At 47.1% G+C, this 14,915-nt stretch overlaps 1 protein-coding gene across 1 annotated transcript in view; it reads right to left on the bottom strand.

The window, feature by feature from the left end:
- MOV10L1 (Mov10 like RNA helicase 1) overlaps positions 1–10,678 on the bottom strand; it is a 120,672-nt gene extending 109,994 nt beyond the window's left edge. The window contains exons 1-2 of the mRNA XM_075599833.1: positions 10,412–10,678; positions 9,006–9,190 (exon numbers count right to left, since the gene is read on the bottom strand). Coding sequence (XP_075455948.1) covers positions 9,006–9,190; positions 10,412–10,490 — 264 coding nt within the window. The 5' untranslated portion in view covers positions 10,491–10,678. The remainder of the gene's footprint in view (positions 1–9,005; positions 9,191–10,411) is intronic.
- Between the last annotated feature and the right edge of the window lie 4,237 nt (positions 10,679–14,915).

Below are 14,915 nucleotides of genomic sequence, written 5' to 3'. Positions count from 1 at the left end.
CTGCATTTATAAGATCCAATGTGATACTATTATAGCAGTTTCACGGGCAAAAAACATTTTTGACTCTGCCATTCATAATAGCTTCCACAATCGTACCCAGTCTACAGCTGCATTTAGATATCTCAGTGTCATACTGGATGGATAATATCTTTGCACTAGCTATAAATGAATAGCCGTTTGTTTGGGAATACTACCCTATAAGTTTCCTACTGAGTACCCTTATGCAGTGTTGGAATACCACTGACTGAGAATCGTACTCATATGATTTTGAATTTTGCCATCTATGGTTTGTCTGACTCACCACCTATTCATAAGCACGATTAGGCTTCAATTATTATCTACAGATCTATTGTTACTGTACCACACTAGCCACATCAATTAGGATTTATATACACTATCTTTAAACCTATATGCTCGTAGCCATACCTTATTAGTAGTACACATTTGGATGTCATATGAGTATATAGAGATATACATTTACTATATTTCTCTATTAAGGGATTCTGGACTCATTTGCCACATTTGCATGGGGATTTTTAATAATGTACATGTGATTTTAGCCTTTAATGTAGAATTAATAAAATTTTATTATTTTTGATTTCCGCGATGATTCTGGGCAACTTACCAGTAATGTGTAGTATTATCTACAGGACTTATTTTTAGTCCATTTTCAGACCACTTCAGGACTGAGTGCTCAATAGATGGGGAATCTTTCTGATCACCTTTCTGATCAACACTGTTAAAATAATTGTGTTGATATAAAGATTGGTAGTTCTTTGATACATCTACTCCCAAATATTTGATGTACGAAGAACTCCATCTATAACTGAAATTCAGTTTGAGCAGTTTCACTTCTGGTTCTGAGAGGCTTAGATTGAGGGCTTCAGATTTATCGCTATTTATTTTATATCCAGATATTTTGCCAAAATCTCCTAGTTCCCTTTGAAGGTTAGGAAGGGAAGTTTGGGGTCTGGATAGGGTCAGGATAATATAGTCGGCAAATAGGGAAATTTTGTAATTTGTTTTTCCAATTTCTATGCCTTGGATGTTTATGTTATTTCGTATTTTGGCCACTAGAGGTTCAATAGTGAGAGCAAAGAGAAGGGGGGATAAGGGGCAACCCTGTCTCGTTCCGTTTTTAATTTGGAACCTTTCAGTGTTCCCTCCAGGTAGTCTAACAAGGGCCGACGGGTTTTGGTAGAGCGCCCGCACACCTTCTAGATAAGAATCTTTAAAACCGAATTTTTTCATAGTATTATCGAGGAATAGCCAATCAATTCTATCAAATGCCTTCTCAGCATCTAGACTCGGTAGCATTGCCTTGGTGCCTGTGAGGTGCACATGATCAATGTTAATTATCTTACGAGTATTGTCCGAGGCTTCACGCCCCGAGACAAACCCCACCTGGTCCAGGTTTATTAATCTGGGCAAAATTGGGTTTAGTCTATATGCTAGGATCTTGCTGTACAATTTAAGATCATTATTCAGGAGGGAAATTGGCCTATACCTACCACATTGAGTTGGGTCTTTCCCTTCCTTACGTATAATAGCAATGTTTGCTACTGACATTGACGATGGGATCGGGTTTCCCTCTATTAATGAATTAAACAAATTCAGTAGGTGAGTGGACAATATTGGTAAGAATTTCTGATAATAATAGACATTGGAGAAGCCGTCTGGGCCCGGGGCTTTAGAAGTTTTTAGTGTTTTCACCACTGTAGTCAATTCTACCTTCGTGATTTTGGAGTTGAGTATGGAGTTCTCTTCCTCTGTCAATGAAGGAAGATTGCAATCATCGAGATAATTTGTGATTACCTCCAACCCAGTTGGCTCTGATGTGCCGCACCGGGTCCTCAGGTTATACAATTTGGTGTAAAATTTGGCGAATTCTTCTGCTATTTTTTTCCCGTTGTATATTATTTCACCAGACTTACTCTTGATCGCTGTTATTTGGGATCTTTTCTGCACTCCTCTTAACTTGCTAGCAAGAAGTTTATCGGCCTTGTTGCCCTTATCGTAGTATTTTTGGTTGGTCCATTTAAGAGCTTTGTCTACATTCTCCAATTGAATTTGATTAAGCTCGTTTCTACTGGTTGTCAATAGTTTATATTTTTTTTTTGAAGGGTTGGTTTTGTGTTGTTTCTCCAGTTCGAGAATTTTGGCTGTTAATGTTTTTATCATTTTTACTTTGATTTTCTTTTTGTGGGAGGCGATTGAGATGAACTTGCCTCTAATTGCTGCCTTATGGGCTTCCCACAAGATTGCTGGGGATGAGACCGATCCGAAATTGATGTTAAAATAGTCTTTGAGGGCTCTTTTAATTTATCTTTCCACTTCCAAATTGTTTAATAGCGAGTCATTTAATTTACAATTATAAGTGATCGTTATCATAAATGGTATGGAGATTATCAGGGTTACAGGAGCATGATCCGACCATGTGATCGGGCCGATATCTGATTTGGTGGCGGCCTCTAAAATATTCTTGGTAACTAGGAAATAGTCGATGCGTGAGTACGTCTGGTGAGGAGGAGAGTAAAAAAGAGAAATCTTTTTGGCTCTGGTGGTGGGTTCTCCAAATGTCCATCAGAGAGAACTCTTTAATTATCTCTTTACATTTTTTCCCTATTTTAAGCAAATGGAGAGAGTGCGAGTGGCCTGGAATAAGTGATCTATCTTCAGCAGGGTTTAATACCATATTTAGGTCTCCACCTAATATTATTGAGAATAAATATTCAGTATCAACTTCTAACACTTTTTTTAGAAATTCGGTTTGGTTTTCATTTGGTGCATAAAGGTTAATCAGTGCGATCGACGAGCCAGATAAAGAGCCATATACCACTAGAAATCTACCCTCTGGATCCAGTGTTACCTTTGTTAGATTGAATGGAGTACCTTGGCGAATTAAGATTGCTACTCCTTGTTTTTTACTACTAAATGACGAGTAAAAACTCATTGGGAATGCGTTTTGAAAAGTTTTGGGCGGGTCCTGGGATGTGAAGTGCGTCTCCTGAAGGAATACAATATCTCCCCCAGAACTCTTCATCTCTTGAAGAGCTAGCCTCCTTTTCCTATTATTTTGTAAACCCTTTACATTCAGGGTGACCAGTTTGATAGCAGATTGGTTAGCCATGGAGTTTACCTTTAATGTGTGCTTTTGGAGCCTCTCCTTTCTCGGCGGGAGGGACTTGCTTCAAATCCCGATAAAATATACTTAATTTGGATATCAGTACTGGTTGAGTCGATCTTAGAAGTGAATCGTTATTAGCCGACCATGGCCGGGGGGGGGGGCAGGAGAGTGGATTGAGGGGGGGGGGAGGGGGCGGACAGTGGATTGAGAGGGGGGGAAGAAAGGGGCCTGCTGGGACAGAATCAGCAGGTGATAGAGAAAGATTAGGCCTTAAGAGTTACAACCGGTGTAACTGCTAACCGGTTATTGGGCTGAAGGCCCTGGGGGGATGAACCCGGCGTCGACCGCCCTTGAAGACGGGGGAAAGGTGGGCCCCCGAGAATATATAATTTTACACCCCTCTGGGGGTATGAATGGTAGAACTTGTGCATAATATTAGTAACCATTGTTGTTTTGATTGCCCAGCCTGGTGGGCCCTAGTATCCTCGCTTTGATACTGATACAGATTCTCAATTATTACAGAATATGTGGCGGTAAGGTATCTGGCTTCTATGATGCATAATCCAGGTTCTAAGAATCATATTGCTTCCCTATCTAGATGCGAAGGGAGGGGAGGGGGGGGGGGGGGAAGTAAAGGGGGAGGGGAAGTAAAGGGGTGGGGGGAGGGGGAAGGGACACCTTGTAACATGGTTAAACACTTATCACAACTTTTATAATTACATAACAAAATTAACCGAGAGATTTCTTTCACCACCCTTCAACGAGCGGGTTTCCCGTACTGTAAATCGACCACGGACAATTGCAAGTTGGATCTACCTAACATGAGGACTCGGACACAGGAGGAGCGAATACAACAAGGATATAAAATAAACCGTTTATCCCGCCTTTCAGTAGACCAAGAACGTGTATGAATGATTATATATTAAACTTTTTCAAACTAGACAGGGGGGACTCCTGTCAATTACTTCTAGGAGGAGCGTATTAACCGGGGAGAGCCCGAGGGTCACGGGGTCTTCCCGTGTTAGCCAACCAGAGCCAGACCTAGTGGTGGCCCAGGCGTGTTATTAATTTAGGGTGGAATTAGAGTCCGCGCCCTACGGCCATACACAGGGGGGGGGGGGGGGGGAGAGAGAGAGGAGTGTTCAAGTCGGGCTTAAAAGTCTTGTCCCTTGAAAGACCACTTCTGACCTGAGCTTGATGATAGCGTTCGGATCTCCTCGCTCTAACCGGGTATATGCCCTGCGGTTCTTTTCTTGGGCTCCCCGGTAGGCCTCTGTAGCTCCCCATCAGCTCTCCCCCACCTCCCAGATCCAACGCTGGAGGCCCCCAACAGCCCCGAAACCCAACCCCCTCCCCCACCCAGTGTGCCCAACATAAACAGGATAATGGCTCCCTCATCCATTAGCGATCCCGCCACTGGCCTTGCCGGAGCGCCTCTCCCATATCTTCCGGGCGGTTGATGCCCTGCTTCAGCCTTCTCGCGCTGCGGAGGTGGTCTCAGCAATCAAAGTCAGCGTTTGAGGAGGTCGACGGGTCTCTCAACCTTCTCGGTCAGGCAGTTGGTTCTTCTGGGCATTTTGGTCCGCCAGTCGCTCTGAAGCCCTGATGGGGACCCCCCCTCGGCCCGGTCGCCGAGAGTCCGGCAAGTCCGATCTCTGTGGGGCCGGAAGTTCAACGCCAAGCTCACGTGCGAATTGTGTCATGTCTCCGGTTGTCTGATGGACAGTTGTCTGCCGTTTCTCGTCACAATTAGCCGAAACGGGAATCCTCATCTGTAGTTTATACCTTTCTCTCAAAGTAGCGTAGTTAGAGGTTTTAACTCTCTGCGCCTCTCAATAGTTGCCTTAGCGAGGTCGTTGAAAATTTGTAGGGGTTTTTCTTGAAACTCGATCACGTTTTTGTCCCTGCAGGCTGTTATTATTTTTTCCTTAGTGGAGAAACTTTGCATACGCCTGATTTGGGAGCCAGCGCGCGATGAGCTCGGTCCAGCTCCAGGTCTTTCTCCTCCAGACCGTCGCAGACACTCTTGAAAAGATCCATCAGATAGGGCCTCAGGTGGTCAGGACGAACCTCTTCAGGGACATTGCGGATCCTCAGGTTTTGCCTACGGTCCCGGTTCTCCTGATCCTCCAGGCTCTCTTTTAGGCAGGAAACCTTGCCACCGAGGCGAATAATCTCCTCGTCTGCGCGTGGAGGGCCGCATCTAACCTGTTCTCCAGGTCTGCTGTTCTCCTCGTGAGGCTGCCTATTTCCTCCTTGAGTTCGGTGGCCAGATTTTTAAAGCCCTGTTGGAGGGATCTGTATAATTTGTCATGTGAGGATGACAGCATTCCTTCCAGCATTTCCTCTAGATATGCTCGGGTGATATTCCCTTCTGCCGCGGATCCCTCCGTCAGCCTCCTTGAATCTTTTCTTTGAGCTTCGGCGCCATCTTGCTCGCCGGGTTGGGTCCCTGACCCTCGTACCCTCGTGGCGCCGGCGAGAAATACTTGTTAACTCCCTTCGAGGTTTGTGTTTTTCCTCCCAGAGACATATTGGGGGTTTCTTCTGCCAGATTATAGCACGTTTTGGGTAAAAGTTTGTTTTTTTTTTGGTGGAGGGGGGGGGGGGAAGTTGCTTAATTATCACTTTATCCGTGCGGGTTCCTAGCGCTCTCTTCCTATGCTGTCATACTGCTCGACGACTCCGGAGGCCCCCCCCCCCCCACTGGGCTCAGCCTTTATTCATTTTGAATAAATGAGGGTCTGATTGGCCTTCTGTGGGACTCTTGTGCACAGGCAGGTCTGTCTGAGCCCTTGCCCTGTGACCTCCGTCCTGCTTCAGCAACCCCCTGCAGAGCAGCAGAGATCCAGCAGCTCTCCTCCCCCAGCGCCGCAGACCATCCAGGGAGAGCTGATCTCTCTCCCCCTTAATCACCTGACCGGGTGTCCCCTCTGTGAACGCTCTGGGTCCCACGATCACTCCAGGCAGGGGGGAGGGGGTTTGGGGGGGACGGACCGGAGCTCTCCTCTGCTGCGGGTCGCCTCCGCCCGTTCTGCGGTAGCGCGGGAGGACCCTCCGAGCTGCGCCGTCGGCGGGAGTGGGGGGCACATACCTTCCTCCACCGGCCGCCTCTCTCCTCTCGGGACTCAGCCAGTCCCTCTCACGCGAGCCGCACGGCTCCGGCGGCCATTTTGGAGGCGCAGGGAGAGACAGGGGGAACCTCCACGGCCACCGCGGGACCCAGGGAGCCCAGCCGGCCGCCGCTAGCTATGTCCTCCGAGGGGAACAGTGCTGGTAGGTGGCTGGGCACTTCACCAGTTTAATTTTTAATTTTGGGGGGCTTTCCCTTGTTCCCCCGCAGCCTTCAGGACGGAGCCGAGCTGAGCTGCGACTTGCCAGCACCACGTCCAGGCCACTCCCCCAGAAAATCGGTACTTTTAACACAAACATTTTCATAAAAGCATGTCATGCTAAAGAGACAAAATTCTAACATTGTACACGTTAAACCCATATAGGTTTCTGGGGTGATAGCGGTTTTAAAACTAGCACAGACATCTCAATTCACCATCAGTATCCTTCTCAGAACCAGAACACACTTGGGGAGGAGAGGAAAAAAAAAAAATTATGACAAACAATAAATGTAAAAAAAAAAAAAGGGGGGGGCGACACCTTTATCTATAGAAATATTTTTGAACAGGGGCTCCTTGCAATTTTCAGGTAATTTGAAAGTTGTCCCAAATACAGAAGAATTTACAATGCATCTGATCTCAAGACACTATTAGAGAGGGTTGGGGTTCCTTACAATCCATCTGATCTCAGGCACGCTATTAGAGAGGATTGGGGTTCCTCAGAATGTCACAATATAATGATAGGGTTCCTTAACAACAATAAAAAGAAGGGTTGAAAGCACTTCTCTATAGTTTTATAGTGTGTTGCCAGCCCCTTTCACTGTATGAAATTAATTTGCAAGTCTGGATTTTCCAAGAAGAAAAATATGAATAACCATTTTAAATAATCTAGTTGTGTCTACTTGTGTTACTGCTATCGATTAAAAACAATCCGATGATTACTCTATAGTTAAATCTTCGCTTGGAATTTCTGATCTAATTATGTGTAATTATTTTTAGCTCTGGAATATATTACTCAATTATATTATATTGCAGGCTTTGCTACATGCTTCATTCAAACAGGATAAGAGAAAACAGAACTAGTTAAAATATCAGCTGTATGACAAAGGTATGTAAGCGAACTAGCAAAGGTGTCCTCTCAAATACGCAGTGCTACTACACAAGCATGGAGAGATACTGTACTTGAGATCATATGCGTAACTGCAGTCTCTAACCCCTTCCCATACAAATCCTCGTGGGAGACCACACAGGTTTTATGTAAACTGTGGATAAAACCTTTACTAGAAGCTATAAATGAAATCATGCATGATAGTGGTTAGTTTCATCCTGGGCTAGCAATCAGTATCCAAGTTAATGAACACCTATCCGCACATATCCTACACTACATTGAACCATTTAGTGAATGAGGGGGTTAGTTTCCATGTGGCTTTCAAGAATGAAAACAAAATTGACTTGATCTTAGCTCCGAATGTCTGTTCTTCTCAGCAAGAGTCATGCTTTTATTAATATTATGACAGGTGACACCTTTACGTTAAAAGAACTTCTGAAAGAGTAATTCAGCAGTTCTGAATGCTGCAGTTTTTATAGAGTCATCGTCCCAACCACATACCTAGAACACAAGAAGGTGGCACATCTGCAGTAGCTACAGAACCAGTTCACATGGGCAGAAACGCAACTGTAAATAAATACAAAATCAAAGTGCATCAATCTTTAGACTAAATAATAAGTGATAAGTAGTGGTGCAAATTGGTGGGGGAAAAAAGAATGATTAATTAGTGAGAAAAAAAATGTATTTGTTTTTTTTCTCACAAATTAGTCATTATTTTAGGTTCTGAGGTGCAGCTCCATCTAAATATCCTTCACACGGTCTTTGAGCAAACTATGGAAAGAGTTGGAGCGCAACTCCCAGAAACCACATATGGGATTAAAGAAAAAACCACAAACAGTGCAATATTGTATGATTAAGTATATACTAGGTGTGAGATGGGTAATGGGTGCATAGTCTAAGTAGATAAAGTGTAAATCACGTGGGTGTTCCATTTAGGCTTAACACTTAACTGCAGATCTTCTCTCAGATGCCTTATCCAACATCAAAGGGCAGTATAAACGATAGTCTGGAGCCCACTAGTAGTAAGGAGATAGTCAGTACCGGGGCTGGACTACAAGCGCTAGGTTCATCTGAACAACCTGACGCCAGACCAATACTCTCCCTGTTCCCTTTACAATACGGTACTACCCACAAGCGATCAAACTCTCGTCACGGCCGGAGCGGAGAGCTCGTCAGTGTTGGCTGGAGGATTTCTGAAGTGGCGCTCGCAATGTGTTTCTTTATGTGGAGCAGGTGTGTGACGTTTACTTTTAATAAAAACGTTATTACACTACGTCCATTTTCTTTTCCCTGATAACTATTGGGAGAGCATCTGATATATACACAAGCAGGAAGACTCCCTGGCTTTCTCCTGATTACTAGCGGGCTCCAGACTATCGTTTATACTGCGCTTTCATATCGGATAACGCATCTGAGAGAAGATCTGCAGTTACTGTAGCGCCCAAGTGTAACACCCACAGGATTTATACTTTATCAGTGCATCCATTAGCCAGCTCACAGCGAGTATATACTGTAACCTATGGGATTGCACGATTTGTGGGGGGGGGTTTTCTCCATATGTGGTTCCTGTACTATCTTACTGCTGGAAGATGAGAGATGCATTGCAGCTTCTATCAAGCTATAGTAAACAAGATACTTTTCAGCTTCACAAACCTCTTACCATGATTGCTCTCCAGCCTCCGGATGTGTTGTCTTCTTCAAAAGAAACATTGACCTTCTGTCCAATGTTTAAAGGCTCTCGGCCAACCACACAGTCACTTGTGAAGTACACCTGGTCATTGATCAACCCGTAATCGTTGCAAAAGCGCGTCACCACTCCATCCATATTCCTTACCACTGAGGAATCTGCACAAGGAAAACAGGCAGCTAGAGTCAATCCTCACGCAGTGTATGTATGTATACACACACACACACACACACACACACACACACACACACACACACACACGTGTGTGAAAAGGGGGCTTCTCAAATATACATTTTGTAAACGATGAGTATCACGCGAAGTGTTTACTTGCTATACGTGTATTTTATTTATTTTTAGAAATTAGGATCTTTCCATACAGTGTGTATCATTTCTAGAATATTTCCCTGTCGATTTTGTATAGATGGTATAACCATTTCAGTTATTTCATTATTAAATGACTGTTTAAAAAAAATGAAATATAGCCATGTTAAATTATGGTGGCTAGGAAGGAAAATGCAATAGATTTTATGAGTAACTACTGGTGACTTTCTGTAGAATTAAGTGTGTTCCATAGAACAAGACTCAAATCCAACTGTTGCAGGGATATACTGCATTATAGAAGGTACTTGTTCCCAGTGTCACGTAAAAGACAATGGACGTTAACTAAAGATAAAGGATATTAAGGGATTACTTGATACCCTTAAACATCTTGAAAGTTTGGAAATGGAGATTAAGGTCCCAATTAGACTTGCCTCTTAAAAAGTTGAAAAAATGGGGCCAAAATATAAATAGAACTGCCCATCAGTCTCCAGCCTTAACACTGGGGATAGCTTGCTAGTCACAATAATATAAGAAGTGGTCCTTTGTGCACATATACAAATACAATACAATACGGATATGCTGAAAGGTGGGGAAAAAATAGGGGCGAACAACACTGAATACTTGTATCTAACCAACAAATGACAAAGCTTATGGCAATGATATATTTCACACAATCCTATATTGTTTGGACTATACTGTAGTCAAAATATACAATTACATAAATGTAGTTGTATTCAACAGGGGTGCAATCCACAGTAAAAGCATGTTAATCTAAAGCATAAACTTAGTTTTTATGCATAACATAGCCGAACTGCAGACCCGCCTACTAGAACAGAGAGCACTGGCTTAATAGAACCATAGTAAGGACACTGAAGGGTCAGTCCCACTTTAGACAAACTGCAGAAATGGAAGTTACACACATCCCTAAAATCACATGCTGTTATCACTGCCCTTCGATCATTGGTTTGTGTTAGCCACAGGATACAGAACCATGGTTCCGAGTATTGAAGTTGCGGTTTTATGTGCCTTGTACCAATGAAGGGGTTAACAGAACCTACCTGCACCAGATCCTAGTTCCTGCTCTGTATCCGCCCTTCTCCAAAAAAAGGCGCCCACCCTGGACAGCAGGCCGAGCATGGTCTCCTATGCTTCTGTTCCTGCTGGCTCCGTGTGATATTGCTCACACTGTATTGGCTCCCTAGGCTCTGCACACAGGTTGCGCGCAGTGTATTTCCTGTCCCTCCCTCAAAGTTCTACAGTATTCTCGAATGTTCACACAATGACGTTCTAGAAACGGTTGGATGTAACCTCCCCGTTCTACTGGCGCTTCCCCTACTTACATATCTCAAGTCAAGGGCCCCGGCGATCCAAGGGTTAACCATAGTAGGCGGGGTCATGGCGGGCCACGCACACTCGCTCTGCTTTAATGAGTAGCTCCGCCCATGCAGGGCGTGTCACACTGTGCCAAGCATTATTACTGTATGACAGCATGATCACCTCCAGGGATTGAGGTCAGGGAAGGTGGTGGAAGACCTTTCATGCTGATGCCAAGTTCCACGAACAGTGATTTAAATGGTTATGATACAGTAAGTGTGATATTTAGGTTTAAAGAAAATAATAATAATTTGGTAATATGGGAAGGGGGTGGGGGGGGGGGGCAAGAGAGGCTCAGTCTCAGCAGTTAAGTGACCAAACCACCGATAGTATATGGTGGCTAACTAAACAACAGGGAGTCAGACAGGGTAAGTATTTTGTAAACAAAGTTTGATAGTGCCCACTGCCATTTATAGCTGTGCTAATACCAGCACATGATGCATTTTAACCATACAATACAAATTCACGATCATACACTGGTACATAAATACAGAGACATTCATGTTGTTAAACGCTGATTTTTTTTTGTGTAGCACCTTTTCCCCCACCCTATGTGAGATTTGGGTCGCTACCTGTGTATTCCGACCTGTTGGTAATACAGGAGGCTCTGAGTTGCTCTGTGGTGGTGTTGGGAGAATCAGGACAGGCTTTCAGGGTGCTTCATTCTCAGTTGGCAGCGCCTCCAGTCAGCGAGGATCCTGACTGGATGGTCCATGCTGGCACTACTTGTATGGCCCAGACAATAAGCCACACTATTACATGGTTCCATGATTCTTTATTTTCTTACAGCAGTAGTCTCAGCTTCCATAATTCCCCTGAAGGTCAACTTAAGGCTACACTTATAGTGCTGGCGACGCGACGGTCGCTGGAAAATCAAATAGAGATGACTTCCAGCGATCGCGACCAATGTGTCGCGCTTACTATAAGCGCTCGCGACGGCGGCAATGCATTTGTTTCGCTGCGATGTCGCAGTCGCCAGGCACTATAAGCGCATATAGGCTCCCTCCTGAGCTCCTCCTGTATCCCCTGGTGGGTAGATGTTGCCCACTCCACAGGGTGAGGGAAGAGCACACTGACTTCTGGGAGAGTGCCAGTATATATCCTGGGGGATGGGCTTGTAACCCTGCCCCATAACAGCGCAGGTCTGATACGAACAGGCATCACATTAATGGCATGTGACCCAGCCAGTATCCTCCCCCAGGCTGACACTCTAAGGCCACGCTCAGACAGGCTGCTACACAGACGTGCGTCCGCGTTTGCGAGCCTCTGTCTGCTGGGCGACGTGTGAACATTCCCAGCAGACAGACTGACTAGGGTGACCATTCGTACCGGTTTTTACCGGGACAGTCCCGGTTTTTGTCCCTGGTCCCGGTATTGCGGGGGCAGCGGCGGTGAGGAGAATGCGGCGGTTGGTAAGTATTTTCTATGTGTGTGTGTGAATGCTGCCGCGGGGACTGAATGAAGGAGAATGCCGGGGGCGGGACTTAGAAGGCCGGCCCGCAGGGGATTGGATGAATGATGATGCCGGGGGCGGGACTTACAATGCCGGCCGGCCCGCAGGGGATTGGTTGCAGGCAGGTCAGAGGAAGCCGGGGGCGGGACTTCCGCCTTTGTGCAGAGCACACGTGTCTTCCCGCACCCGGCTCCTCTGTGCGCGGTGTGTCCCCCTTCTGTCCCGGTTCCCAGCCACGGGGGGGTAATAGGAGGTGGTAGCGGGGGTACGCCTGCCTTTGTACCACCTTGTACCTTTGCCCCCCCGGCGCTCCCACCATTGCCCCCCCCCCGGCGCTCCCACCATTGCCCCCCCTGGCGCTTCACTATTGCTCCCCTGGCGCTCCCACTATTGCTCCCCCGGCGCTCCCACTATTGCCCCCCCAGCGCTCCCACCATTGCCCCATCGGCGCTCCCACCATTGCCACCATCGGCGCTCCCACCATTGCCCATCGGCGCTCACAGCTTTGCCCCCCCGGCGCTCACAGCTTTGCCCCCCGGCGCCCACTTCCCCCGTCCCCTTGGTGTGGGAGATGGGCTCGGGGCGGGCAGTGGTTGCTGCGCGGTCGCGGGTGGTGCAGGGGCTGGCGGGCGGTGCAGGGGGAGGCGGGGGTGTATCTGTGTGTGTGTGTCTGTGTGTGTGTGTGTGTGTGTGTGTGTGTGTATGTGTATCAGTGTGTGTGTGTATCAGTGTGTGTGTGTGTGTGTATGTGTATCTGTGTGTGTGTGTGTGTGTGTGTGTGTGTGTGTGTATCAGTGGGTATGTGTATGTGTGTATCAGTGTGTGTGTGTGTGTATCAGTGTGTGTGTGTGTGTGTGTGTGTGTGTGTGTGTGTGTGTATCAGTGGGTGGGTGTGTGTGTGTGTGTGTATCAGTGGGTGTGTGTGTTGTATCAGTGGGTGGGTGGGTGTGTATCAGTGGGTGGGTGTGTGCGTATCAGTGTGTGTGTGTATCAGTGTGTGTGTGTGTGTGTGTGTGTGTATCAGTGGGTGTGTGTATCAGTGGGGGGGGTGTATCAGTGGGGCGGGGGTGTGTGTATCAGTCGGGGTGTGTGTGTATCAGTGGGTGGGTGTGTATCAGTGGGTGGGTGTGTGTGTGTGGGTGTGGGTGTATCAGTGGGTGGGTGTATCAGTGGGGGGGTGTGTGTGTGGGTGTGTGTGTGTGTGTATCAGTGGGGGGGTGTGTGTATCAGTGGGGGGTGTGTGTGTATCAGTGGGGGGGGGGGTGTGTATCAGTGGGGGTGTGTGTGTGTGTGTGTGTGTGTGTGTGTGTGTGTGTGTGTGTGTGTGTGTGTGTGTGTGTGTGTGTGTGTGTGTATCAGTGGGTGTGTGTGTATCAGTGGGTGGGTGTGTATCAGTGGGTGGGTGTGTATCAGTGGGTGGGTGTGTATCAGTGGGTGTGTGTGTATCAGTGGGTGGGTGTGTATCAGTGGGGGGTGTGTGTGTGTGTGTATCAGTGGGGGGGGGTGTATCAGTGGGGGGGGGTGTATCAGTGTGGGTGTATCAGTGGGTGTGTGTGTATCAGTGGGTGTGTGTATCAGTGGGGGTGTGTGTGTATCAGTGGGGGTGGGGGGTGTATCAGTGGGGGTGTGTGTGTATCAGCTGGGGTGTGTGTGTGTGTATCAGTGGGGAGGTGTGTGTGTGTGTATCAGTGGGGGGGGGGGGGTGTATCAGTGTGTGTATCAGTGTGTGTGTGTGTGTGTGTGTGTATCAGTGGGGGGGGTGTGTGTATCAGTGGGGGGGGGTGTGTGTATCAGTGGGGGGGGGGGTGTGTATCAGTGGGGGGGTGTGTGTATCAGTGGGGGGGGGTGTATCAGTGGGGGGGGGTGTATCAGTGGGTGTGTGTTGTGTGTATCAGTGGGGGTGTATCAGTGGGGGGGAGGTGTATCAGTCGGTGTGTGTGAGTGTGTGTGTGTGTGTGTGTGTGTGTGTGTGTATCAGTGGGGGTGTGTTGTGTGTATCAGTATGTGTGTGTATCAGTGGGTGTGGATGTATCAGTGGGTGTGTGTGTGTATCAGTGCTGTGTGTGTGTGTGTGTGTGTGTGTGTGTGTGTGGGTGGGTGTATCAGTGGGTGTGTGTATCAGTGGGTGGGTGTGTATCAGTGGGTGTGTGTGTGTGGTGTGTGTGTGTGTATCAGTGGGTGTGTGTGTGTGTGTGTATCAGTGGGTGGGTGTGTGTGTATCAGTGGGGGTGTGTGTGTATCAGTGGGGGAGTGTGTGTGTATCAGTGGGTGTGTGTGTGTGTGTGTGTATCAGTGAGGGTGTGTGTGTGTATAAGTGGGGATGTGTGTGTGTGTATCAGTGGGGGGGGTGAATCAGTGTGTGTATCAGTGGGGGGTGTGTGTATCAGTGTGTGTGTGTGTGTATCAGTGGGGGGGTGTGTATCAGTGGTGTGTGTGTGTGTATCAGTGGGGTGGGTGTGTGTGTATCAGTGGGGGGGTGTGTGTATCAGTGGGGGGGTGTGTGTATCAGTGGTGTGGGGTGTGTGATCAGTGTGTGGGTGTGTCAGTGGGGTGTGAGTGTAGTGTGTGTGTGTGTATCAGTGGTGTCGTGTGTGAGTGTGTGTGTGTGTGTGTGTCAGTGTGTGTGTGTGTGTAGTGGTGTATCAGTGGTGTGTGTGTCGTGGTGTGTGTGTATCAGTGGGTGTGTGTGTGTGTGTATCAGTGGGGGGGTGTATCAGTGGTGTGTGTGTGGGTGT

This window comes from Ascaphus truei, chromosome 5 (assembly GCF_040206685.1).
Source record: "Ascaphus truei isolate aAscTru1 chromosome 5, aAscTru1.hap1, whole genome shotgun sequence".
NCBI lineage: Eukaryota > Metazoa > Chordata > Amphibia > Anura > Ascaphidae > Ascaphus > Ascaphus truei.
This window is presented reverse-complemented; position numbering and strand designations above follow the sequence as displayed.